Source organism: Thermobia domestica, chromosome 2 (genome assembly GCF_964235325.1).
Source record: "Thermobia domestica chromosome 2, izTheDome1.hap1.1, whole genome shotgun sequence".
Taxonomy (NCBI): Eukaryota; Metazoa; Arthropoda; class Insecta; order Zygentoma; family Lepismatidae; genus Thermobia; species Thermobia domestica.
In genome coordinates this window covers 57,419,533-57,433,910 of record NC_137455.1, presented here as the reverse complement: position 1 = coordinate 57,433,910, position 14,378 = coordinate 57,419,533, and the positions used below count along the sequence as shown (strand labels likewise).

The 14,378-nt window shown below is 33.7% G+C and overlaps 1 protein-coding gene across 1 annotated transcript in view; it reads left to right on the top strand.

Moving 5' to 3' along the window:
• Positions 1–14,378, top strand: part of LOC145679020 (fatty acid synthase-like) — a 233,877-nt gene that overhangs the window by 66,998 nt on the left and 152,501 nt on the right. Inside the window, 3 exon segments of the mRNA XM_081749621.1 lie at positions 3,296–3,492; positions 13,666–13,896; positions 14,271–14,285. Coding sequence (XP_081605747.1) covers positions 3,296–3,492; positions 13,666–13,896; positions 14,271–14,285 — 443 coding nt within the window.

The following is a 14,378-nucleotide window of genomic DNA, read 5'->3' as shown; positions in this document are numbered from 1 at the left end:
ATTCTTGATTAATATTATGTTGAAAGCGAATTCTTATTATCCTTGAAATTAACATTTCAGATAATACTTTTCAGTAGACAAGGTAGCAAAAATATAATACAAAATTTCACAACTCACCTAGAATATTTCGGGTAAAGCATCTCATTTACCTCTATTTCTTTTCGAAATTTTATAAGCATCAAAACGCAATATATAATTTTACATAACATTGTTATACCATTTTTCAATAATTACAAAACTTCATAAATGCAGAAATGAAAATCTACCCATCACTATCGAATTCGCAAATTAATATTTGACTATACGTACTTTATACAAGGAGAGGAATTCGTTCTTCCCATTTTCAGAATTATCTTTGAATGTGTTCTTGAGACGAGCTTTTGAAGGCAAGAGATTCCAAAATATCCACATGTTGTACTGAAGGTACATTCAGATCGTCCGGATTGCATACTACCCACAATTTCTTTTTTTATTATTAAAGTATGGAAAAATTTTCCACACGTAACAGAGTGGCATGGGCGTTTTGTAGCATTCATTAAAGTACTTACTCAGAACAACTTCTGAAATGAACAGGCAATAAAAGATGATTATTTTTCTACCACATTCAGACAGAAACACCCATACTTCACCAAAAGTTACTATCAATTCCCATCTGTCCCCTGCAAGATGATGCTTATACAACATTAGGCTGTTCGTCTTCGTTTCCATGATATATGAGGTGCAGAGAATAAGAACTTGATAATTATTTTACTTAGTCCCGACGGTACGTTACACTACCCTTTCTATTGTTCATCGTGACTCTGGTTCTCACTTACATCAAGAAACATACTTTTAGCATCATATCGGTGGTGTTCCAGTTGGTCCTGCATCAACGATTCCCAATATTCTATGCAACATCAGCAGCAAAGTTTTTGGTTTCGTGGTTCAACATAACGTTGTACTTCTTTTACACACACGAGGATTTATTCTCACGTTTGCGTATTTGAGTATGATTATAATCAATATCAGAAAGGGCAAAAAACGTAGTTCTCCAAAATACCCACAATATTTGGAGCCATATGAACACTCAAACACACAGTAGCTATTTCCCTGCAATTCAGCATGTATCATTTTCGAACTATGCGCAATATTTTTCTAATTTGTTCGCAGCGACTGTTTCCCGGCGATCGAATTTGTTATCGTACAACCGAAATGATTCCCTGTACAAGGGCCATTTCGTGTATTTTTTCACACAAGTAGCTTTTCATAAAATGTTTTAGTGATTATTAGTAATTCTAGTGAAGTAGTAATTATTTCCCAGTTTTTTCACAACAGAAATTTTAGATCAGTTTTCCCAAAAGGGATAATTTTGCAATAGCTTCTCTCCGCAAGCTGTTTTTTTAGATACGTTTTTGTCATAAGATATGATTTTGGCTGTTTTGTGTATGTTGAAATATATAGTAGGGAATAAAGCAAGGGCAAGAAACAATAGTAACAAATTTTTAATATAGTTTTCACCTAGTGATTTTCACTCAAAGTTTCGTGGTCCATATCTAGAATTTTTACTGCAAATTACTAGGTGCTATGAAATTACTGCAAATGTTTTGGACGTCAATTCAATTACCATTTTTGTGACTTTGACCATTATAGCAAATAGAGATCTTGTCGAGGAAGAGTAGGGAGTACTATTAAAGCATTGAACAGTGAAGACCAAATTTATGAAAGATCATGCAGGTCTTGATAACATTGCTTGTGATTGAAAACCGGACGATAATTAGGGAAATGAAATTTAATAGAGTGGAATCAACGAAAGAATCATTTGCAAATATGAATTCTTTTCTTAAAACTGAAGAATACTTATTTTGAACACCTATACATTTAACAATAGTCCAATTAATTAAACTGGCTTAAAGTCCAATTATAGGGATCATATTTTCAAAATGTTAAAAACATTATACTTCAGAATACTGTGTTAAAAATGACGAACTTGCAAGATCTTAGAGACTACGATGCCTAATAGGAAGAGTTAAACGAAATTACGCTCGAAAGATATATTGGTATCTGATTACTTTTTGATGTTTTAAATTTGATGGTAAAGCAATTGTTTTCTCTGTAATTTTACTCCAGCATTCAATTGTATCAATGGTGTATTATGTTTTGATGACATATCTGATTGGCGTATGAAGAAAACAAATGATTAATTACCAAGAAATATATCGTATATGTATTGCCAGTGTTAGTGTCTCTTATTCCTACCAGCCAATGGGCTTCAGAATGCGTTCTTTATTAGAAGAGTGCGTGTGCAGCAAAACTGTCAAATATTTCGTAAAATATTTTTTTCAGAGCGACAATGTCAGTTCTTAAATCTAATCACGTAAGCTACCAAGTGAAGCAAGGTAGATAAGGTATTCGCGTTTTCATGGGCTCGATGTATGAGATACATGATTGGAAACGTTCTATGTGGGACGTTTTTATGTCACTGTTATGTTTTCTGTCGCAAATTGGGAAAATGTTGCGAGAAATTAGGGAAAACAAAATCTCTAAACTAAATTTCTTAAAGTGAATAATTTGACAAATGACACAACAGTAGTTTTCATATTAGAACAAAAAGCAAAAATGTTCTAATAAGCATAATGCATATAAGCAGCAGAAGTAGCAACTGCGTTGCTTTATAAGCTAATTGAGAGTGTCAACGCAAAAGAAAACCAACAAACTCTAACGGTTGCAATAAACGTTGGAAGCAGAAGAGATGTAAAATTTCTCTTTAAGTTGCGGATTGAAACTCAGCGATATGTTCAAAATGTAAAACTTTGTCTGCAAAGCTGATAAGAGATATTGTTGATTAAGCCGCAGAAAACAGTCGCTTGTGAATATTTTACATTCGTAATCATTATTAGCATTATTATTTGCTTGATATTTTAATAAATGCAGGTGTTAGAAAACTATTTAACAAATCACATAAATTTATTCATGAATAACCTTTCATATGATGCAAACAAATACGAGATTATTAATTGTAATAAAATATCAAGTAAATGTTTTACTTACACAACTTTTAACTTCTAGTACCCTAAAGAAATAAATCTTGCAATACGTTTGAAGACAATGGAAGATTCAGTATTGGTTTAAATGCTAATTTTCATATTAATCTTGTTTGTGTTTCTTAGAACTATAATTGTTTTCAAAGCAGGGGAAAATGTTAGGAACATGTGTTATAATCACCCTTTATATAAAAATAAACCATTTGTAATATTGAAGTAAAATGTACCTAACATTTCATATTTATAGGATTTATTTTTTTTATAACTTTCTTCAGGTCACACCAATATCATCAAGAAAAGTTGTACACATTTCGGATAAGACTTTTGACTGGTTGGAAGATCTAAAAGTTGCTGTGAGGGAAAGTGAAAAAGATAATAGCAAGGTTCTTCTAGTAGCGGAACAAGAACCTGTAAATGGTATACTGGGACTCGTCAACTGCATCAAATATGAGCCTAATGGGAAGAATGTAAGGCAAGTAATTTGCTATTTTTAGACGTTTCAAAGAAGTTTTAAGGAAGCAAGGTATTTCCAAATTAAGTTGGTAGTTCACTTACAAATGATAGATGAAATGACAGACAAATGAATTTCCAATATTGTGTACTTATATCCCAAAGTGTGGCTTGTAAGCCAAGGCTTCAGCATATATTGAAATTTTGAAAAATAGTAAAGAAATATCGATACAACCGTTGTATGAAATAAATAATAATCTGAGAATGAATATGGTTATATCGAAATTTTCCCATTTCATATTTCTCCTTTCAATTTTCTTATCTCGAATCATCTTCCTTCCTTCATAGAATAGCGTGTTTATACCGAATTCATAGATGAATTTTCCTCGCTCAGAGCCAAATCAAGGTTAACACCAAAATCGAAGTATTAAAACATTAAGACACAAATAATAATGAAAGACAAACTGCTTTCAAAATAAAATCTTAACGGCTTAGCATACACCCCAGAAAAATATTAAACACCACTATCATTACGAACTGAGAGTTTCAGATCCCTTGTGTGTCTGCTTCCTTGTAATATCTTTGCGTGCAGATTGTGAATATATTAGAAACAAGTTTTCTTGCTTTTGGTTGGATTAATAAAGTAGGGTGTTAGGTTATTAAGGTACGTATGTTTAGGGTAACAGAGTAGGTTATGTTATATTTGTAAGGTAGGTAGGTTAGGTTAGTGGAATAGATAAATTTATGTTAGTAGAGTAAGTTAGGTTAATAGAGGTTGGGTTGTTAGAATGGGTTAGGTAAGTAGGATAGGTATATTAGTATAGGTACAGTACGTTAGGTTAGGTTAGCAGAGTTGATCTTTGTATTGGGTAGGATATGTTAATAAAGTAGGGTAGGGTAAGTTAGTAGGATAATGGGGGTTAAATTGGGCTAGTAAAGAACCTTACTATAGGTTAGGTTAGGTTAGTAGAGAAGATTTTGCAGTACTGTTTAAGAACAAATCGTCATAAAATGGTAATCTTACTGTTAAAATGAGTTAGTGCATATGAAAGTAGATTGTTTGGGATATTAAATTCCATTGTTGGTAGAATTTTTCACAAAGTAGGAAAACAGTATTCATGTTTACAAGTGAAATATTACAAGTATTAATCTATTACAACGCCTATACTACGGTTAAAATGAGTTTATATCAAAGACGACTGTGTAACATAGTAATCTTCAACGACAGAGTATTTGTCAACGGAGTAGAAAAAACATATTGTATGTCTACAAGTATAGAGTTACAATTGTGAATCTCTTACAAGGGTTATAGTAGGTTGTAAAAAGTCAGTGCATATCAAAGACAACTCTGTAACTTATTAATTTCCACGGAGGGAGTATTTCTGCTCAATGTAGGAAATTTATATTTTGTATTTCCAAGTATAGAGTTACAAGTGTGAATCTCTGTTAGATACATTCGCTTTTAGTTGCCCTCTACTAGAAGGAGAATTGGGTTTTTTACTCAGTCGTTTCACGGCATATGTCCGAATGCGTATTTATATTCGTAAGCAAAAATATTAGTAAAGTGAACTTGCACCCATCCAAGCAACTCCTACCCTATGATATATCTTCTACACACTGTAAGTAAATTTTCTGATGAAAGTATTGCATATAATAGGGTAGGAGGTATTAGGATAGCTTGTAGTCATTTCCAGAGCAAGTTTACACGTATATTATCAATCTGTTTGCGATTATTTGGTCATGTGTCAGGAAAAGGACAATCTAAAACGTCTTAAGGAATCATTTAAAGGAAGAAAATTGAAAGAACGTGTTTACTTTGACGAACTATTCGTAATCTGCACCGATAATGTTAGGTTAACAGGGCTCACTAGGTTACATTTGTATGTTAGGTTATGTTATTGTAGGTTAGGTTAGTATAGAATGTTAGGTTAAGTTATGTATGTTCTATTTACTTCATATGGTTTTAGTAATGATACTAGGTCTTATTTCATTGGTAATGGTTTGATACTAGCAACGCTAATTTGTAAGCAAAATACGACTCGCTTACACTGTGCAGAAACAACTCACCAGCGGAAAGTAGTAAGTAATAGAATCCTCTTTCATATATACTTACTCACTTTAAACGTGCTATGACAACTATCATAGTTTGAGAAGAGTAACCCTTTACTTGTAAATATAAAATACAGCTTTGCTAGATTGTTCAGAAATACACCACCGTGGAAATTAATATCTAATAAAGTCCCCCTTAGTATGAAATTATTCATTTTAAACGTAGCTTTACCATTTGCATGACGATGTATTCTCAATCTGAACATATCTTTATTCTCAATCTGAGCATATCTTTATTTTCAATATAGATACGCATATTTCCACTTGTTCACTATCTATTTTCTTCCTTACGATCCTTAGCATCACCCTATTGTGTTGATGTTTATGCTGCTTATTCTATATTATCGGATAATTATGAAACTATCTTGCACCATGTTTTCTTAAACGTCATTGCTCATGCATAATTAGTGTGTGTGTGTGTGTGTGTGTGTGTGTGTGTGTGAATAGTCAACTAACTCACTGTCTATATATCGTCGACTAGAAAGAACAAACACGAATGCTTCTTGAAAAATAAAGGAAATATGAAGCTTGATTTATCAACAAGTATAACCAGGTTCCATTTAAAATATAATGTTTGTTTTACTTTTTTCGCCTCATTGAAGCAGGAAAAGGGAAGGATGGAAAATGAAAATTACGCCATAACCGTGCCTTTAGGAGCTTTTCTATATTGTAATGTCTATTTAGTAGTTACAATAATAGTCCAAGATTTTAATCCTTTACCGATTTTATTTATAAAATATTACAAATTTCTTTGAATGTACATAGATAATATATCTGGTCTTTCCTTATTAAAGTACAGGTGGAGGAAAGGAATACTTTTTGACGGGAACCCTTTAGCTCATGTCAGTCCTCAGACGTATGTAACGATTTCAGGCTTCGGTATTTTGATAACCTCGTTAGCTCATGGCAGCCTCCAGAGTTTCAGGTTGTAATTAATAATCCCCTTAGCTTCCAGGAATTTTCGGCAAGTTAGTACTCCTTCGTCGAGGGCTACCTCATATCAGGTGTAAGTTATGTGATTAGTGGTCAACTGACGCTTCGGACCTTTTCAGGTCCATTTTTTAGGCGATTTCAGGGTGGCTCGTTTCTCCTCGTGTTCCGTCGTGCTGACTTAAATGTATTCCTGTTTATTTCATGTGCATCATTTGCTTGTAGTGATAATTGTAAAGAATAGCACGTGTTTTATCGATAAGATATGCTCAAACTGAAAGGTGGTGTTCCTTACAATATTGAAAGTTTCAGTTACTGTTAAAATCTTTATGCGTAAGTAATGTTTCGATTGGCTCTATGTAGCTTCTATCTTCAGGCTGAGTTTTCATTACCTCGTATGTTTCATCTTAATATCTTGAAATATTGGATATTTTTCAGGATATTTTTCTTTGTGCCTTGTTACAATATATGTTCTAGTTTCTTTGAATGAATCATGACGGCACTTTAGCCATGCAATAATGCCAATAAGGTGCTCTACACAGGGGTGGACTGATCCATTCTGCTATACTGCAATTGCAGGGTAGCCTCACTCCCACTTTAGGTAGAGATAAAGTCCATTTAGCTTAAGAGAGCAGATCAGTATATTATTTCTCTTCAACTCTCATATCTTCAGTTTCTAACATTTTCATCTTCGCGTTTATTGACACGAAAATGTTTAACAGGTGATTGACCTCTCAAAGATTGCTAGATTTTGCCCCACAGTAGCTGTAGAGAAAGAACCAAACATTTCTTGATAGAAATACTAGTATACATCTTATTTAATTTTTAAATTTCCGTCCACAATTGCTCTATTCAGACGCCAGCAATGTTAGAATGAACATTTCTTCTAGTTATTGTTGTTGTGGAAAGGCTAAGCACCTTAGAGCTCCACTGTCTTCAAACAAAGGCTTAGAAGTAATTCACTTAGAATTAAATATTAATTTATTAGAAATAAGTTCTGATTTATGAGGAAATAAACATAAACTATTACTCAAAGGGGTTTTATTATTTATTCTTGTTCCTAAATTGAATTGATATTAGATTTAACTTAGTGAAAAATGTACTAATGAGACAGGCTATTGATTTTTTTTTAAAAGCTGAGTTTTGTGTTTTCAACTTTTAAAAAAAATCTCATATTCAATCTTTTGCCTTTATATTAGGTGTCTCAAGGTAGAGACCTGCACGTGCCGAAATTTTCGGCCCGAGCCCAATCCAGCCCGTGCCCGAAAAGTTTTGCACATTTTCGGCTCTAGCCCGGCCCGGCCCGGCCCGATAATTTTTTTATAAAATTAGCTCGAGCCCCAATCTTTCTCAAAATTCAGTACTAAATTTGACCTAACCCTCAGAAACATTTTCTAAACTCTGGTTCGCAACCTGACGCTTGCCTCCCGAATGGTACCATTGCCTCCTAGAACTTTGCCTGTCATCGAGAGAACATAAACTCCATTCCCTGTAACAAAAATCTAACTTAATTGATTTTTAGTATAAAGTGAAGATGGCAATATTGTTTAGCGACAGGCAAAACATTCCCACCCCTTCTTGTTATATTTTGAGTTCAGTGAAGGTCAAGGTCAGAGCTCAATTTACCGCATAATACCTGCAATCCTCTATAGTGAAAGTGGAGCCGCTAAGTAACACAAACTGTAAATAGGTATTGCATTCTTTGTAACATTTTTCACGGACACTTCTTCAACGTTTGGCTTTATTCGAATTATCGTTTAACGAAAGTCAATAATTATTAAAGAATTGCAATTGATCGGCCCCAACCCGGCCCGACCTGAAGAGAAATCAGTGTCGGCCAGCCCAAGCCCGGCCCGACCCAAAGAAATAACAGTGTCGGCCCGCCCCAAAGAAATAACAGAGTCGGCCCATGCAGGTCTCTATCTCAAGGACAATGATGAGTTACATTATTAAGAGATATTAAAGAACATCAAATTTTAAATATTCATCTTAAGATATGGCAATACTCCAATTTTATCATACAAACGCCATATTATTCAATTTCCATAGTGTTTTTCTTTCTAACAATACTAACTGAATATTATTTCTACACTGGACAAAGCAGGTATAAACGACAAAGCATTTTCCTTTACTAGGAAAGCTTGCTCGTATGTGATATGTTATATGCAAAAAATAAACTGGTATTTGAGAAAGCACTGGTTCCTAATCTTGTTTACCTAGCTACTTCCTTCGTAGACTCTCCATACATCACACATTCCTTGTTCCTTCTAGTTTGTCACACTGTGACAAAACATATCAGCCATATCAAATATTTTTTTAACATTAATACACTGGGCTCCCTTTTGGTCTATCAAATTGAGCCCTGTAGTTGCCAGCCGGTCACTGGCTTTAATTTATTAGAATAAAATAAAATAATATATAACCTATCTCAACGAATTACCGTAACTTCTCTATAGCGAAAAATTCACTGATTAATTAAGTAAGCTCTATCTCTTTAAACTACATTGAAGATTGATTAAGTAGCATTTTTATAAATACTTACTATTATATAATGGGTGCTGAGTTTATAAAGATAAAGGAGATCATGTAGGAAATTATGAAAGAAGCAAAACACGTCTAGTAAATATAGAACGGAAAATGCATCCCTCCAAAGTTATAAGATGGTAAAAACGACCTAATACAAATTTCAAAGCTTTATTGCTCGCGAACCATGGGATCATATTAATTGAGCCAAGAAATTATATGGAAACTAGTATGCGCTCTACATATATATCCATGTTTTAAAATCCTACTGTAAAGGCTTAATTAAGTATTAACATAATATTCGTAACTATTCTATCAGGCCTTGTTTCCATTTTGTACTAATACACAATAACACACTGAGCAAGGCTATGTGATAATATGTAAAAAAAACAGTATCACGTAACAGTTTCAATACAATAACTGTGTCTTCATCAGACGTCCACTCCTTCTGGCTGCTTGGGAGTTGGTCATAACTTATATACTCTCCGGAGATCAATTTTAATATAAAGGAAGGACTTAATATAGGATCTTGTTTGAGTCCAGTACTATCAGATATAATAATGAATCGATGGGAGAAGGAGACGATAGAAAGAGGAGGGGAAAGACTGCTTCCTTTTTGCCGTTATGTGAACGACTGTTTAGGAATATGGAAGGGAACGAAAAGGCAGCTGGAGAAATTCACAAGGGACGTGGAAGATGAAAAGAAAGGGATTAGACTAGAAAATGAAATATAGGTAGACAAGGAGATAAACTATTTAGATATGAAAATAAAGAAGTAGGAAGGAGGACACTTTATTTACATCCTGGTTCCAAAAAATAGTGTACAGAGGGAGTGTACTGCCACAAACGAAGTGATGTTGAGGTACAAAGAAGAATTTCATAAAAATCATGGAAGAAAGAATAGGAGACCTAAACAAAAATGAAGAACAGAGGAAAACAAATTTAAAGAAATTCTGGACACAACTAAGGAGAAATATATATAACGAAGAGAATAAGGTCACAAGAGACATAGCAAGAGAAGGAAAGAAAGAGGAAGAAGGCAAGAACAAAAATGGTTCGAAATAGAAAGCCTAGGCAAAGAAACAGAAGATAAAGAGAATGCTTCGGAAAGCAGGAATAAGGACGTACAAGAAGGAGGAAGCAGAATAATTTAATAAGTCAGAAGAATCAAGAGAAAAGCAATAGCGGACAAAGATCAAAGGGTTGTAATATATAGAGTAGGATGCGCGGAGTGTAACAAAACTTACATAGGAGAAACAAAAAAGAAATTGCAAGATAGGATTAAACAGTACCAGGATGACGTAAGTTTGAAAAGGGACAACAATGAGATATACAAGGATCAGAAAGAGACAAACCACAGTATAGGATGGGAAGGAGCAGAGGTCATAGAAGTAGAGAACAGAACATTGGTGAGAAAATGTAAGGAAGCCAGGAAGATTATGAAGGCAGGAGACAAGGTGATGAATTGAAATGCAGGATTCTCGACAAAGAGTGGGAGAAGATTCTGCTTAAAGAAGAAGAAATGAAAAAGAAGAAGAAAGAAAGAGAAAAAATTAATAAGGAAAATAAGGATAATTAGAGGACAGGATGTATTCAGTGAGGAAGTAAACTTTTAATTGGAAACGTGCAGCTAAAAAGAAAAGTGAAAGTCACAGAAATGTTACTTTTTAATGAAGGGGCGGAGCCTAATTAAAAGTTGATCTCCGGAGAGTATATAAGTAATGACAACTCCCAAACAGCCAGAAGGAGTGGAAGTCTGATGAAGACACAGTTATTGTGTTGAAACTGTTACGTGATACTGTTTTTTACATATTATTACATAGCCTTGCTCAGTGTGTTATTGTGTAATAATATTTATGTGCATACCATTTGTAAATATTTTTTATTTCTCCGTTAGTAATCGAAAATTACTAATACCACTTTTTCTTTCCATGTAACGACCAGTATTTGTTTCAAGAGCTATGAAAACACACATAACATAGTTTAACTTCAAAGAAAAAAGTTACTTTAAAACGTTCGAAGTTTTCATATTTAAATGGAATCAAATTTCGATATTCAAATATAATTTAGTAATATATGAAGAATATATTTACTAACATGGTCATGCTTAAGAATGAAAATTATCAAAATACTTCTTAAGTCAGAGTTGGATAATCACTTCTATCTGGAAATTCGTAGTTGTTTAATGATAGTTAACGATTGTAATCTGGTTGAACATTAAAGGTATAATTGTTTCAGAAAACCAAGCTCTTATCAATCAATCGGTTAAAAATTGAAGCCCTGTCTCTGATTTACCGACTTTTGCATGAATGAATTGCCAGAAAAATAACTCTTTCGAACAGCGTTTCTGTAAATGATTTATTTTATTTTATTTTTTGCAGATTTGCACAAAAAACTGTTCAGAAAATATCTCCAGTAGTTTATGGTGTCTGCAAATTAATCCCTTGAGTTGTTAGGATAACGAAAATTTAAGGAGTAGGAAGAGGGGTATGGTCACGGGCGAAAACGGGAGGGCAGATAGGATTTAGGTTCTATAAGCGATTTCCTGCTCTTGTAAGTTCTGTGGATTTATTAAATGTGATGTGAAGAAATCTTGAACCACCTGCTACATCGAGTAATACCCGGGGAAGGTCTTCCCTCCAAGACACTGAAGGAGTGGTAGTCAGTTATAGATATATCAGGGTTGAGGAAGGGTTTCATACTGTAAATCAGGAATGCAAATAAACAACAAAATGTTACTCGTAAAAGAAAAAAGCTACTAACCCGCATCTCACAATAGAAATCATTTACTTACCTTCGGTATGATATGAAATATCATCCGCATCGATGAACCACTCGCCCCGGGCTAGAGGGCGAGTCGTTATTTGCAACCCTGCTGTAAATTAAGGAGAATCTGCACCGTCCTTTATGGTGTATCGTGTCTGTTGACCATTGCTATGTGATAGCGGACACGTTTGCAGTACATTTACATGCAATTCAGCACTTAACGATATGCATAGATGGTTTCTCCTCACCTGAGAAGAACATGAAGGATCACTCCCACCATAGATCAACATGCCAGCAACAACACATTCTGTACACGTAGGAGTGATTTAAGAAACTTCCTTGATATTGATTACAATCCATTCATTATCCTGACCATTTACGATTGCTGAATGAGCCCATTTTACACCTCAGATGACATTCCAATGCAAACAAAAGCATTCTCACTTATTCCTTAGCAACTATACAAATATACCAACTATACCAACTATACTTACCAATTGCACACCTCCAGACAGCAATACTTGTTGGCCGCTGTTAATTAATGTGAGAACAGTGAGTCCAACTTTTTCACCTTACTGTTTGCAAGGAACTGCCGAACAACAATGGTATAGTCTACATCTAACTTGTCTGCAGTGGCACGGGCTTTTCAGAAAGTATGCTTGCATAGTGTTCCTGAGGAGCTCAACCGAATATGATGTTAGTTGGTTCCTACTGGATCATTGTGCAATGGTATGGCCCGGAACGAAATTTGAGAAACCAACAGGAAATTCATTACTCCTGGACCAAATCCACCGTTAACGATTTTTGCAGCTTGTGGTATAGAATGTACTAAATTTCATTCATTCGCGATTGTGTGCTCTTCATTGTGCACTTTTATATGACACTGTAACAACGCACTATCTCCAAACTGGTATCCTAACCTGTTTACCGAGCTGTACTGTTTGTGGTGTTAGGCATATGACCTTAGTTCATCCATGTTGCGTTCCTGAGGTGAGTTTATACTTCATTAGTAACTAAAAGTGTCTGCTCATACCCGAACTTCATCTATTCATTTCTTTGGGCTTTAACTACATGGCTCTAAAACTTGGATATTTAGTTAGGGCTTATACTAGTTCCTATATAATTTCCTGACCCGATTACGATAGATCTCATTGTTATCAGACCATGAAGTTGTAAAGTTTATTTTTCGTCCTTTTTATCATCTTATAAATATGGAAGACATATTTTCCGCGCTAAGGTTACTAGTTTTCTTTTTCTTTTTTGATTGCTTCAACAAGATGGCTCTCTCCGTTATCGCTATTAATTTAGAACCTGGTATATATATACTAGTGTTACATTAGAACATTATTATGTAGACTCTAATCGCTTTGACATAAATTAAAAAACAATTCGAAATCAATTTGTAATAATTATCATAAATGCAAATAAATTTAAAGAAGTATTGGATAGAAGACTTTTTTCTTATTTTATGACAATGTTAAAACTGATTTTAATTGACATAGAAGAACGAAAGATAAAAGAAAATGCAGATTAATTGATATATATATATATATATATATATATATATATATATATATATATATATATATATATATAGATAGATAGATAGATAGATAAATAGATATAAGTGCCCAAGTGCTCACATAAATTGAGTTATATGAGTTTTTTTCTTTTTGCAACTGGGACTAGTTGGAAAGTTAAATATATCGTGTTTTAAAGATGATCTCTTTACAGAGATTCATTGTAATAACGAGAAAAGGTTTGATGAATCAAAATTTACTATATAATTATTCCCCTATTAAAGCAATAATTAAGCACAATTGAGAAACTTCCAAGGAGTTTTTAAAATATCTATTGGTATTTCTAGGTGTGTGTTTATTCGCGATCTTCAAGCACCTAAATTTTCACCTTCAGAACCTATATATGCCGAGCAATTGCGCAAAGATCTCGTAATGAACGTTTACGAGAGCAGAGAATGGGGTAGTTTCCGCCATTTACCACTGGGTGATATACCAACTATACAGACATCTCATGCTTACCTTAACACCTTAAAGCAAGGCGATCTCTCAAGTCTTCGATGGATTGAATCTCCTACAAGGTAAAATATAGAAGTTATGTATTTCCTTAATGTGTATCTTGGTAGCATATCCAACAATGTTAATTAATATTATTAAGTAGTAACATTTCAATTACTGTAACGCTATGAATATTGTACTTTATAGTGCTAAAATGGATCTTTATGATATTTTTCATAGTAATAATATATGGCTGAATGGAACGGTACAAATACAGAATGATTTAATTTATATTCAGTTCAAATGCAGAAAGTGGATCGCACAAAAATAAATTGAAGGAAATGTTTCAGTTTCCATTGTTATTTATTATTATTTCCATTATCATTATTACAACCGAATGTTTTTGATTCCAATAAAATATATTTGCTAATATGGACTAAACAAAAAATATTTTAAGAAAGAGTAGGTATGTGTGAATGTAAATAATATGAGGTGTGTTTTAACAAGATTTAAAATATTAAACATTAAAAAATAACAAATAGAAAATAAGTTAGTAGAGCTGCAC